A 15,096-nucleotide genomic window follows, 5' to 3' on the forward strand; every position below is an offset into this window, starting at 1 on the left:
TTTTGATGGGAGTCTATAAGAGTTTAAAGAGTGGGGTAGATGTCCTCGAAGGAATTGAAATGGGAAGCTCATCACACTCTCAGCTGCCCAACTCAATGCCAGAGCTCACTCTTGTGCATCAGGTGACACAGCAGCAACCTTCAGGGCAGAATGCACTGGTCCCACAGGAGCTAGTTATTGTTGGTGACTTGTCAGAGAGACAAGAAATATATTGTGCAAAAAGGATAGGTGGAATAGGACTAGGGTATGTCTGCTAGGGGCAAAGGTTGATGATGTAGTAGAATAGATATCTTTTAAGAGCACAAAGGGTGATATTGTTGTACACGTTGACACTAATGACATTAAGAGTAGGAGATCTGCGGACTTACTTAACAAGTACAGATCAATGTTGAAAAAAAGTTGCGAGTTTGGGTTAAATTTGAAAGTGTCTGCAATTCTTCCCAGACACGATAGGAGGGAGTATGTGAGAGCCTTTGTTAATTAATTTGGCCATGGAGAGATTGTGCAAGGCTCATGGGGTAGAATTTTTCTCAGCATGGTCTGTGCTTGTTAACAGGAGAGATTGTTTCTACAGGGATGGAATACATTTAAATAGAAAAGGTGCAGGAATATTTTCTGATGCTATCGAGGCAATGTTAGGTGGGCCGGAAAACTGTTTGGGTGAATTCACAGACTAATAGGTTACCAGTAGCCGCAGGCAGATGTGGAAATGATTCTTGCACTGCTTCTATTGGAATGAGCAGCAGTCCAGAAAGCCAGCTGCTGGGGATTTCAGGAACTGCTGGGGGTCATGAAAAAAGTAAAAACATGGGCTGTGTTAGAGTAACTAAGAGTAACAGGTGCATGTATACTTGCATGTACACCAATGCTAGGAGAATAGTAAATAAATTTGATGAATTTGAGGTGCTGATCAAGACATTAAAGGCTGATGTTGTTGGGATATCAGAGACATGGTGTCACACAGAGATAAGGAATGCAGAATTGGAATTTGGGAAGTACAATTTGTACAGAAAGGACAGAAGGAGTGGAGCAGTGATGCTGCTAGTTAAGAAACACATAAAATCTAAGGAAGTGTATCCAGTTGACACAGATGGACTGTGCAATGTTTAGTCAGTTTGTTGTGACATAAGCACTGAGAAAACCAAATCGAGAGCATGAGTGTGTTTTAAGCCTAATGACCCTGATGAGTACAATGAACAACTGTACAGAGAAATGAGAGTGGCCAAGTAAATCAGATTGTCTTATAATAGGGGATTTTAACTTCCCAGATAGCCAAGACTTTTGTGTATTATTTATTGGAAGATTGTTTTCTAAAGCAGCATGTTCGAGAGGCAATTGGGGTGAGTAATACTCTTGATCTGATTATCAGCAGTGATTCTTCATGCATTAAGAATCTGCTTTTCAGTTATAATGAAATCTAATTTCAACATAGTACGGCCATAGTTGCTGAATACGCTAATAAGATCTCAACAATAGCAAGAACTAAATTAGTCATAGTTCACCAGTTTCTAAATGATCCTTGTGTGTTAGATCTCTACATATGTATTCATGGGCCAAATTATGTGCCGTGTTACCAAAAAAAAAAACTTACAGAAAAAATATTACTCCCCCATCTAAGGTTAGCTAACCATACCCCTATTGAAGAAGTTTAAGTATTCCCCTCAATCTCCAACATCATTCAAATCCAGTTATCTCCAAGTGGAAACCCCCACTGTACTGTTATAGAGAGGACTCTGGTGTCCACAGCCCATGGGTTCCCTTTTATCAAGCAGAACCTGAGGCCTGTGTTATTTTAAAAAACTTGTAAAAGTTATACAGTGGCTATGTTACTTGCTTTCCCATTTGGAAAGATTTTGATTCTGTTCCTGACTCCAGACCAGGTGAATTGTTCCCATTAGTGATGGCAAAAACTTTGTAAAGGTCTTTCAGCTGGTCGGATTTGTTGGTCATGGGTGGGGGTGTATTTTTATCCTATGAAATAGGCAACCGGACCACACGTTATTCAGATATCCTGATCACCTTAGTTACCTCTATACTTATGGGTGCCTCCCTAGCCAGGTGGGCAGGAGCAGTAGTGCGTAGCACACGCTTCTTCATTAGACCGGGGTGTGAGCCCGTGACCACCAAATACGGAGGATGCGTAAAGGTCAGGGAATAACCACCGCATATCCCCGGAGCAATATGGCCTTAGTTGCTAATGCTCCTAAAAACCAAATAACAATAACAACTATACTTATGTGAAACAAGTGACCCCCAAGACACTGAAACTCATTTTAACATCATCCAACACTCCTCTTTTTATATGCAATAATGCAGTTACTGATAATAGTAGTTTCTCTTTTGGCTTGTGCATTTGTGCACATTCTAAATAATTAATCTTTATTTTATCTTTTCAACAGGATAAAACTGAGGCATATATTAGGAAGAACTGTAAATAAGATTAGGACAGTAGCTGATGAAGGTAATAATTTCTGAACTAGTGTGTGTGTGTTGTGTGTGTTAATATCAAAGAATACATAATATTTACATTGTAAGATAAAGTTGAATCTTTAAAATAAAAATAAAATTGCTATTTAACTTTTAATTCATTTCTCTAGAATATTAAAAGGATGGATGTTCGATACAACTATTCAAATATAATAAAAATGTATTATAAAAAAAAAGAGTACCCATAATAAGCATAATTTAATCTACCGTTAACTTAATAATATTAAATGTAGGGAAATTCTACAGTAATAACAAGAGACTTGCATTCAGCTGTATAAATTTGTTCTGATGGGTGTATAAATGGTCTTGATAATATAATTTTTTCATACGTTCATTTAAAAATATGCAGCTTTATATATATATAGACAAATGTATGTGATAAGTGTATCGAGCAGGATTGCCTGTCAAGTGTAATTACAATGGAATAAATTAAGAATGTCTGCAAAGTAAAAGCAGATTACCTAAAAGTAATCTGCTGATTACCTGAAAGCAGATTACGTTTTATTTTATTTATTTTTGAATTATATTCTTGTTATTCCTTCCTTTTTGGTCTCTGTCGGTTTGGCTATGATGTATAAATTTCGTACATATACATCATAACAGAAACAGAGACCATGCTTAATGCTGCGGTTACTTCGGTTTTGGCTGCTTGAAAACTTAGGTAAAATCTTAGGACCTACAGCATTAAGTATTATTTTATTACTTTGTTATTTTTATGTTAGTCTTAATTTTATTATTTATTTTCAGGTAATCTGCTTTTACTTTACAGGCCAGCAGCCCTACTCAATACACTTATCAAATAGATTTGTCTATATTTCATTATGGTTGCTGGATATTTCTGCTGTAATTAGTAGTGTCCCGGATTCATAATCTGATTTAATAAATTAATAATTTTTTCATTCTTTTTTTAGACTTTCAGTTTTATCACTACATCCTATTATTTTTATATCAGTAGAACTTCTATTTAACGAATTTCTCTATACAGCAGGCCCTCGTTATAACACAGTTCGCTTTACGCTGATTCGCTATAACGCTCTTTTACAGATTGCATTTTTGGCATATTTAACGAAATCGTTTCATTTGATGGAGCCGATAGCTTGAAAATGAATAGAAAAACAGCATTAAAACGTTTCCCACGCTCAGTGAAATTTTCTTGCACGCTAATTTAATTGCAGTACAGTGACTTGTTACGTATTCCGAGATCAACATTTTAAAAAATGATCAAGTATATTGCTTGTAATATTTGCGTTATATGCATTTATCCGAAGTCTAGTCATCACTCAGTACAGTATTAGACATCATGCTGTAAGAACAATTATAAAAAAATAAAGAATTAATTTTAGCAGTGGGAAAGATTGCTGTTCCACTGCAAGCAACTAGGGCTAGGCCAGTTATTGGGATTGAAATGGAAAGACGTGAAATGGAATTTGACATTGAAATGGAAATATCCAATGCAGAATTCAGTTAAGTTAAATATTATTAAAAAAAAATTTTTTTAAAAAGAGATAGAGAGAGAGATTAGCCAATATGATGATCTGAAGAAAACTCACCTAAAAAAAAAAAAAAATTGTGGAACCATTTAAAACTGGTAACGGCTGGTTGAATAGATTTAAAATCTAGGGAGAAGCCACAGGTGCAGATCAAGGAGCCGAAACTTTCAAAAAAGAACTTGTTAAAATTATTGAAGAGGGGTATTGTGTGTTATACTTCTCAACGAGTTTATAACATAGATGAAGCAGGACTTTTGTGGAAACAAATGCCTAAAAGAAGTTTCATATTGAAAGAAGAAAAAAACATGCCGGGTTTCAAAGCGGCGAAGATTCGGTTGACTTTATTGTTGGGTGGTAGGTAACGCTGCGGGGGATTTAAAATTAATACCCCTTTTAGTTTATTTAGAAGAGGGCCAAAGTTCAACCCAAAATCGACACATTTTTCATGATTAAATTCATCAATTAAATTAAATCAATTAAAATTAATTTAGATCAATTAAATTCATGATTTTAATTGGAATTTTAAGTTTAATTTTGATACATAAGTAGTTACCACATAATTATATACATATGTAATGCAGAATATTTTATATGTACAAATATTTGAATATTAAATATTTTAACCGACATTTGTGCGTCTTTTCACTACCGTTTATTATTGATTAGGAAATATCCTATGGCACCGACCGCAACTTACAAATACATATGTTACTTTATGGGAATGCGGAGCTCGGTTAGCACGGATTCACTTAGTGCTCTGTTTTTCCGGAATGAATTATCAGCATTAAGCGGGGGTCATCTGTATTACGAATTTTTTCGTAATAACGAATTTTACTCTCTATAACGAATTTTTTTAAAAAATTAGTAAAAGCATTTTTGAAGATTTTCAAGCATTTACTGTTAAAGAGCCACTGAAATTTTCCCTCTGAAATTGCTCATTAGTATCTGGAATTAAATAATCATCCTTTTAGTGAACACTTGTGGCCATTGATGCCAGTAGGAGGGTCTTTGTTTCATTTTTGTTACAGTTATAAAACCAAATGGGTTTTCTTAAAAGTGGTCATAAACTTTACTATAAATAGAGTGATTTGTAAATTGATGTTGGCTAAGGAGTTGTTGTTTGTTATTTGGTTTTTAGGAGCATTAGCAACTAAGGCCATACTGCTCCGGGATATGTGGTGGTCATGGGCTTGAACACCGGTCTAATCAAGAAGCGTGTGCTACACACTGCTGCTCCTGCTCACCTGGCTACTGAGGCGCCGCTAAGGGGAAAATGAAATTCAATGCAGTATACGTTTAGCGTGCTGCAGCAGCAATACATAGAATGCCACCATAGTCGCTTTTTAGTAACGCCTACTGAGTCACATTCGCTTCTCACCTCAGCCGTACCTGTCCATGTGACCTTCCTGTCAGTCATTATATGATATGTCTGTTCTCATCTAACTGGACTCCCAGTAGATGGTTTTCATGAATTTTTTTTTTTTTTTTATTTCGTTCTTTTAGAACAATTTGTCATCAATCACATAGGCTATGTGCTCTTGTATGTATTTTTTTTTTTTTTCTGGAAAGTAACATACAGCATACATTAACCATAAATTTACTTTCGTGTATATATGATTGAAAGCAGAATAAAAGAAATTCACAAAGTCGTATATTTCTTCAAAATGATTGATAGGAAAAGTCACGTGATACTGTTGAATTGGCAAGCAAACGTCATTGAGTAGGCGGTACTAACAATTCACTAGATGGCCAGCACAGCAAAGTTTGCGGTGTATGTATCAGCAAGAGCTGCAGTCCAGTAATTTTTACAGTTGTGGAAACAATGTCGAAGAGAAAGTGTTTGAGTACTAATGATAAAGTAAAGATTCTTGATGATATTGACCAGGGTTTTAAGAAAAAAGATATTGCAGAGAAATATGTATGGCATACCTGCAAGCAGCTTATCTAAGATTTTAAAAAATCAAGAATCAATTTTAAATGCAATTGAAGGAGGAGCAGACAAGAAGCAAATCAAGTTGTGTATATATGAAGATGTTTTTTTGTTTTTTTTTATCGTATGACGTGATCAATACACGAAGGAACCGGTTTTTTCCTGCTTCTTCATGTATTGTGGCCTTGAGATCCAACCGCATAGTACAGCACCATCGTGATATCCAAGCCCGAGGCGGGAATCGAACCCTCGACCTTTGGGTTGCCAGGCAGGCACTTTACCCACCTAGCTAGCCCGGTCGGCACGAAGATATTGATAAAGCTGTTCTAAAATGGGTGCAAATGACACGTGAAAAGAATATACCAATATCGGGTCCAACAATTAAGCAACAAGCTCTGAAATTTGCACAGTCCCTGGAACATACAGAATTTAATGCGAGCACTGGGTGGTTAGATAAATTTAAGAAGCACCACAGAATAGTGGAAAAGGTTATTTGTGGAGAAAGTGTTAATGTAAGCGAAGAAGATTGCAACAGTTCAGGGAACAATACCTTAAAGAAGATTTTGGAAGAATATGAACCTAAGGATGTTTTTAATGCTGACGAAATGGGTTTATTCTTTAAATGTTTACCGAATAGAACACTTGCTTTTAAGGAGGATAAATGTTTTGGTAAAAAACAAAGCAAAGAAAGAATCACTGTGCTAGTTGGAGCAAATATGACAGGAAGTCAAAAATTAAGACTTTTAGTCATCAGAAAATCAAAAAAAGATGTTTTAGAGGCACAAAATCTTTGGAAGTTGATTACACCTTTAATAAAAAAGCATGGATGACAAGTGATATCTTTGAAGACTGGATATTAAAACTAGACAAGTGTATAACAAAAGAAAAAAGGAAAATCGTGTTGGTAACTGACAACTGTTCGACACATACTGCCAGTATGTCTGCCAAATTTAAAGTGTGAAGTTGTTGTTTTTACCACCAAGCGTGACGTCAAAACTCCAGCCAATGAACCAAGGCATTATTAAAAATTTTAAATTTCATTATTGAAAGAGAATAATAATGAAGATTGCCATGGCATTATCAGAAAATAGAAACTCAGAGGGTTACAATTAACCTTAGAGATTGCATCTCTGAACTAGCAAAAGTTTGGACAAATGATGTCACTGAAAACACTATTCAAAATTGTTTTTCGAAAGCGGGATTTGCATTGAATACATAAGTCGAACAACAACTGGACGAACAAGATGAACTGCTCCTTTCACAACTGAAAAACTTTTGGACATTACTAGAATCATTCGGAAACATCGAAAATGAAATAACACTGGATAGTTATGTTTATGTAGATCACGACCTGACTACAACAGAACATCCAAATGAAGATGAAATACTGCTGAACAGTGTTAGACGCGGCCATGACCACAAAGAATTTAACGATGGTGCTGAAAACGCATCAGAACAACCCGTAGAAAAGCCAACTCGCGAAGAACTGATTAACTCTTTTAAAACGGTTCGTATGGGTCTACAGTTTTGTGAAAATGTTTTTAATGCTCTGAACAAAATTGAGGTTTTCTTTGAGAATCAGACAATTTTTTAATTGTACCATGCAAACAAAAATTACAGATTTTTTTTTAATTTGTGATACTTACCGGTGAAAATTGTGTAAACGTAATTTAAATAAGTGATTTTGAAATAAAATACATTAAAAATAAATGTAGGTTCATTTTCTAATTAAATAACAATTTCTAATAAAAAAAGATATTCTCTGCATAACGAAATTTCTCTATAACGAATTTTTTCGCTACATTTGTCGAATTTGTTATAGGGAAGTTCATTTGTATATATGTATAAATCGAGTTACGTAAAACTTGACTTATGTAAGAAGTCCTGGAACGTATCTCTTATGTCGGGGATGTGTATATTTTTGAATTAACCGTGAAATAGATTATCCGGGATATATATACAGTAGACTCTTGATTTTCTGGGATAGATGGTAAAAAAAAAAAAAAAAATCACGGTTAATACAAAAATATAGAAGTTCCCAATATAAAAGATATGTTCCAGGACTTCTTACGTAAGTCGAGCTTTACGTAACTCAGGAATGACTAATAACTTACTGCTACTATATTATTATTGACAAGTCTGAATTCAGTGCGATGCTTGTTAATGTTTGACCATTGTTGTACATCCTTATTATTTTAATTTTCTGATCCAACTCGATCACTTTCCTTTTGTTGGTAGATTTACTAGTGCTGCTGCTGTCACTTATTCTCTTAGTCAGCACCATGATAATGGTCAAAGTGAAATTTTTTGTAAAGAACTCCACAGGGTTAAGGCGAAAACTCACTATTATCACCCCATGCGAGATCACATTTTACTAAAGCACATTTCTGGAGGTCACTACCAGATACAAACAGTAAAAGCAATTTGCAGTTTTCGGTTTATTGGGCTTTTCTGTAAGTGCATCTAATTATAAATGGGTAGTAAACTTGATCTTATTGCATTTGCAATAGTACCAAAACCTGGAATTCTGTGGGTTCTTACATTATTATGGTGAAATGTGTGTCCCCTTCACTGAAATCTTCTGTCATATAAAAAAACCAAATAAATTTTAAGAATCTTCTCTTCTCTCCTATTTTTTTGCTTGTTACTCCGTATTTAACTTGTGCAATTTGTGCTTGCCGCGATTGTCATTACTGATTGTTTATTATTTTTTTTTGTTTGTTTTAAATTTTGCAGTCCTAAAAAAAATTTTTTTTTCAAATTTGAGTAAAAAAAAAAAATTTATGTCCAAAGTTGCGTAAGTTTGGGGACTTACTGTATCGAAAAATGTTCAGAAACCTACGTAAAAAATATGGTGATAGATAAAAAAACGAAAAAATTTACCACACACTACTTGCGTGACCAAAATACTATGCTTTTCTTCATTTTTTACAATGTCTGTTTTAAATCTAATAGCTTCCCTTTATTTTTTACGATGTTGCATATGTTTTGATCACCAACATTATAATGGTTCATTATAGCTTTAACGGTTGCACCGTTTTCAAATTTTTGAATAATTTCAAGTTTTTGTTTAACTGAAAACTCTTGCGTTTACCGATCATTTTTGCGATTTCTAAACAAAAAAAATTATTTACTATTAAAAATTTTCAGCATCTCTGACCTAAATAACAAAATGAAATTTGTCTTTTTTGCGGTGCAACAGAACACAACAATCAACGCAACGCACTAAAACAAATTAACCCTTTTTTTTAGCAGCAGGTGTGAAGACAGCGGGGGTTGCAAGATAATAGGCACACTAATCTCCCAATGATGACTTATAATGCCCACTTCTTGTTGCTTATTTGCAACTTGCAAAACATCTGTTTATACCTATTTTGTTATTGCTTGAATTTTATGATTTCTGGTTGGTTATGTTTTTTTTTTTTTTAATTTGGAGTCTTGAACTGTCCTGGTAAAATGAGTGTCTGCTGTATATATATATATATATATATAGAGCCTATAGGTATAGGGAAGAGTAGTCTAAAAAACGCTCTGTTGAATCCATAGTAAAATTACAAGAACGTACCTGTAAAAAACATGCAGTTAGTAAAGTAAAATTACTCATTATTGATTAATTATGATGATTTTGCAATTTTATCATGGATCAGCCACCACAACCAAGAGAAATGCAACAAATGATTGGGGGCCTCTGTTTTGAACACAAGATATACTCAAAGCAGCGCAATTTACTGTGATAATGGAGAGTATAAATGTGGGAATAGTGTGAAAGGAGACGTATATCTTGTAGCTGATCCTGCATTAGTGGAAGAAATACTCATAATAAAAACTATGATAATAATAAAAAATAACAAGAAATTAAAATTCGAAGAAAGAAAAATGATGGGAATAGAGAATGGGGACTTAAAATAAATTTGTGGGTGGAGGTGGTAACTTACTAACATGCTATGCTGAAGCTGGGGAGAGGGCCACAGAGTGCGGCCCTCTCTTAATTATCTTAATTTCTTAATCACCTTCATTGATGATTAAGATTAACTTCTTAATCATCTTCATTTCTAATCAATTTTGTTTCGTTTCCTAGCACTGCCAGCACTTGCACTTTCCGTTGGTCTTTTTCCCTTCACCATTGTATTAAGTAAATAGGAATGAAGAGAAGATTCCGAAATTTTATTTATGTTTTTTATATGATTGAAGATTTCAGTTGTTGTTGTTATTTGGTTTTTAGGAGCATTAGCAAATAAGGCCATATTGCTCCAGGGATATGCGGTGGTCATTCTCTGACCTTTCCATATCCTCCGTATTTGGTGGTCACGGGCTCGAACCCCGGTCTAATCAAGAAGCGTGTGCTACACACTGCTACTCCTGCCCACCTGAGTACGGAGGCACCTGAAGATTTCAGTGAAGGGGAACTCATTTCATCATAATACCGTAACGTAAAAACCCACAGAATTCCAGTTATTTGTATTATCACAAATGCAATAAGATCGAGTTTACTACCTGTTTATAATAGATTGCGCTAACAGAAAACCCCAATAAACTGGAAAGTGTGAATTTTTTTATGGTAATGATAATGACCTCCAGAAATGTGTTTTAGAAAAATATCACAAAAGCGTTCAAAGTTGATTCTTATAACAGAACATATGATAACAGTGCAATTTCCATCATAAAAATGACCTTTTAGAGATATAAATAGCTTAGTTATATAGTGAAAATGTCAACTTCCAAGGTCTTGGAACGAATTACCAAAAAAAAAAAAAAACAATGTAATGTTGGGTTCACATTACAATATTTTCATGATACCTCCATTTATTCCTATGGAATGCAAAATATTTTTCCAAAATTTTTTTAAGTTTCCACCTGCCAGCAAAAACTTAGGTATAGTCAAATTTCCATAAGTTGAGTATTATGTAAGCCGGGGAGTTCCTGTATAGTAAAAATTCTTATAATATTATCAGACATGCAAGGGAGGCTGTCCCCAGATTTAATTGGCTGTAACTTGAATTCCCCGATTTTTTGAAGTGTGTCCCTAGAAAGGCAATTCTTAAAAACTTACACATCATCACAAACAAGTTGCACTGCTATTATATTATTGTAAATAGTAGTATTACTATTTGCAAGTAGCATCACAAACAGATAGCATCACAAAAAGTGATGCAAACAGATAGCATCACAAAACAGATAGCATCACAAACAGATAGCATCACAATTCTTAAAAACTTACACATCATCACAAACAAGTTGCACTGCTATTATATTATTGTAAATAGTAGTATTACTATTTGCAAGTAGCATCACAAACAGATAGCATCACAAAAAGTGATGTTGCAGCAAATTATTATTTATTCAAAAGATGAGACAATGGCTAAATGTTAGATTATTTCTTTTCATGATGTAATGCCATTTTTAAAAGTTTAATCTATCCAGAAGTTTAAATACAAATTTGTGGAAGCAGCCCAATACCAAGGCAACTCATGAAAGCAAAGTTTGTTCTGCTTTCAGCATTAAGGCCCTTGCATTAACTAATTAGTTTAAAGCCTGCTAGCTGCAAAATAAGATGAGGATAGGTCTGACTCCATGTAGTTTAATTATTATTTAATTCTGTACCTGGCGCCTCCGTAGCCAGGTGGGAAGGAGCAGCAGTACGTAGCACATTCTTCTTGATTAGACCGCGGTTCGAGCCCGTCACCATCAAATACGGAGGATGCGGAAAGGTCAGGGAATGACCACCGCATATTCCGGAGCATTATGGCCTTAGTTGCTAATGCTCCTAAAAACCAAATAACAAAAAACAAAAATTCTGTACCACAAAATACAGAATGGTATTTCAGGGCATTGAATTAAAAGCAAAATATTTATTTTTAATGTTCTTTATGTTAAAGACATTTTGTCCTTGAATTTGAAGGGATAAAAATGGTAAACCTACTAAAATAAAAGTTATTTTCAGATTTTTTCAGCTGACATGGTAATTTTTTTCTGTCTGTCTTACTTTTATGAATAAACTAGTGGCTATTCCATGTATGCATTAATTACACAATACCGGCAGGGACAATTAGGTGATTTATCCATTCTATAAGGAATGGTAAGGCAACATTTGAAATTTTTCATGTGGTTTTGGAAACTTTATGTTAGGAATGACCTAGATCTTTTGGAATGGGCACAGAGAAGAGCAAAAGAATTGTTAGGGGTCAAAAGGATGCTCTTACCAAGAAAGACAGACTCCGTGAATTGCTTTCTCTGGAAACAGGGATAGAACAAGGATGGGCAGGCCCTAGAGCAAGAAAGAAAGGTTGTCAGGTTTAATTGTTATTAGAGAATGTATAAAGCGTGTTAGTTTTCTGAAGGCACCAGGGGTTCCCCCCCCCCATCTCTGCATTGTGTTCTTTGTGAGTGACACAGAACTCTGTGGAGGCCAGAGATTTAAAAGTGTGTGCAGAGTGGTCTGTTGTCTCTCTGACCATTTAGCCATTGGGCCGCTATTGGGACCCACCATTGCCTACACTTTGCCATGAGCAGGCAGGTCAGGCACCCAGTAGATTATTTAAGTACTCTGGTAGACTCCAACGAATTTCCAAGGATTTCAGTGGCAAAGCCTAAAAAGGGGGGGGGGGGGGTGAATCACCCAATGAAGTCTTCTAGGAGCAGCAGAGAACATGTTGGAGCATTACAGGAGAAGATGAAATTACTGTGGATGGACAGGGTCCTTCCACAAGAATTTCATTGGCCCTTGAGGTTCTCACAGACATTCTCTCAGATATGCCAGACAAGCTGTACTTGCTACCTGGGAGTCTAAAACGCTGATGGAACTGATATTTGGGTGACACTCAAGTCAAGTGGACTCGATTTCGGCGAAGTCCGGACGGTCTGTTATAGCCAAATCCTCTGCTTGCACCTTTACGATGGTGGGACTGTTAGTAATCCTGGGTATAACCTCCATGCACAAGTACATGGTGAGTGACAACCCAGGTGTGAACCAACGTAAGCAGGGGTCGTGGTGTGGCACCCACACCACATGGAGGACACTGCCCCTCATGTTACCAGGCAGTACTAGGTGGTAGATGACTCTCATCAACCGGTGTAATACCACCACTTTGCTTATTGGAGGCTTGAAGTGGTGGAACCCATGTTTAGTCTCTAGAGCTAAGTTCCGGTCAACCCTTCCCTATCTCTTCCATCATGCAGTATGATTGATGACTTTTGAGGTTATGATGAACATCGTGGCGAGATCCAATATTCCTTACATTTCGAGGGTACAGCTCTAAAACGGTGTTTGCAGGCTGGCTGCTAGTTAATACACCGGACCGAATCTATTGATAACTCTCTAGGAGGCTTCCGGATCAGCTAGTATATAATCTTGCAACCCCTCTACTCTGCCAGATAGTGACTGGAGGGAGTCCGAGTAGAGTGTATGCGGGGAGCATTGTCGAGGCCACGTTATGTCAAGGATCTGGGTATATTCTTACCACGGTGTACGCCATATCCAAAAATTTCATTACTTCATACCACATGTCCCACCCAATTTTTCTTACTATTGAATACACCGCGAATTGTCAAACTAATGGAGTAAGCTTATCTGCGAAAAGATCTAAACCTCCCAAGCACTTCCTAATTCATTTCACAAATATGCGTGGTCTCAATTCTAATCTCACGATTTCCACTTGCGGTTGGCCAAACACCATGTACTTTTTCTGACAGAATCTCAGTTATCGGTTGATTCAACTACTGCTCATCTCAGATGCCCAAATTATTCGCTGTATGATTCTTTTCGCCTCAAAGGTGGTACTTGTGCATATGTCCGTTCTGATATTCCCTGTCAGAGACTTGGCAATTTGGAATCTCCTCTCTTTGATCTTCTCTGGCTTAAAATCTCTCTACCTCATTGTGTCAAATTCATCTGTTGTCGCTACCATTCTCCCAACTCCACTAATCACTTGGACCTCTTTGACTTTCTCTCTTTGCAACTTGACTTTCTTCAGTCCAACGTTCCTAACAGTGAGGTAATTTTATCTTTTTCTCATAAACGACCCTTCTAAGTACACGGTCGAAGAGGTCCGTTAGGCACTTCAGAGCACAACTTGGTGATCGTCTCTTCTCTAATGGAACCTTTATCTCATGGCTATTCCCAACCTCGTGTTGTTTGGCAATACAAGAATGCAAAATGGGATGATCTGCGAGACTTATTTCTACTTTTCCTTGGTCACATTACTGTTTCAAAACTTCTAATGTCAACGTTTGCTTGGATCGTGTCAGTGAAATTATTCTTGCAGGAATGAAATCCTTTATCCCACACTCCACTTTAAAATCTCGTCCTTTAAATAAACCTTGGTTTTCCAATAAATGTGCTAAGGCTGTTCAAGAGAAGAATGTTGCATATCGTAATTGGCTTGTTTCTAATTCTCCAGTTTCATTTTCTGCCTACACCAAAGCTCACAATAATTGTAAAGCAGCTATTAATCAGTCCAAACTAGAGTTTGAACAGGCTAAGAGTAGAAAACTTGCTTCTTGCCCTAATGGTAGTCGAGCATTCTGGTCTCTTGCCAAAGCTATTGGCAGCAACTTTTGCCCATCTCTGCTCCCACCTCTGTCCAAACCAGATGGTTCTGTTGTCACTTCAGCCAAGGATAAAGTTGATCTGCTAGCATCCCATTTTTCTTCCAACTCATGTATTAAATGATCTTGGTAAAACACCTTCCAACTCATGTATTAAATGATCTTGGTAAAACACCTTCCACCATTCCCAACACGCTCCATTCAATGCCTCCTGTGGTCTTACATCAAAAGAATGTCAGAAGGGTTTTTATGAATCTTGATGCTAAGAAAGCTCCAGGTCCCGATGGTATTTCTCCACTTGTTCTCAAAACCTGTGCTCCTGAACTTACTCCTATTCTTTGCCACCTTTTTTTACTTTCTTATTCCAATGGTGTTTTTCCTTCTGCTTGGAAATTTGCTCATATCCAGCCAGTTCCTAAAAAGGGTGACAAACCTCCCATCCAATTATCATTCCATTGCAATTTCTTCTACTCTTTCTAAAGTAATGGAGAAATCAATTAACCGCCAACTCTTAAACTACCTAGAAACCTTACGTCTGATCAATGATTGCCAGTATGGATTTCATCAGTGTCAATCCACTGGTGATATTCTGGCTTATGTTACCCATTTATGGACTAATTCAATGGAAAGGTTTGTTGAAACACA

The 15,096-nt window shown here is 36.2% G+C and overlaps 1 protein-coding gene across 2 annotated transcripts in view; it reads left to right on the top strand.

The window, feature by feature from the left end:
* The window catches only part of LOC150084235 (WD repeat-containing protein 44), a 380,944-nt gene that overhangs the window by 199,320 nt on the left and 166,528 nt on the right, over positions 1-15,096 (top strand). For both annotated transcript variants that reach the window (XM_090375960.1, XM_090375961.1), the window contains exon 9: positions 2,400-2,461. In XM_090375960.1, the coding sequence (XP_090232086.1) occupies positions 2,400-2,461 (62 nt within the window). The remainder of the gene's footprint in view (positions 1-2,399; positions 2,462-15,096) is intronic.

Source organism: Mastigoproctus giganteus, chromosome 6 (genome assembly GCF_048544385.1).
Source record: "Mastigoproctus giganteus isolate SK-2022 chromosome 6, ASM4854438v1, whole genome shotgun sequence".
In the NCBI taxonomy this organism is placed as follows: Eukaryota; Metazoa; Arthropoda; class Arachnida; order Uropygi; family Thelyphonidae; genus Mastigoproctus; species Mastigoproctus giganteus.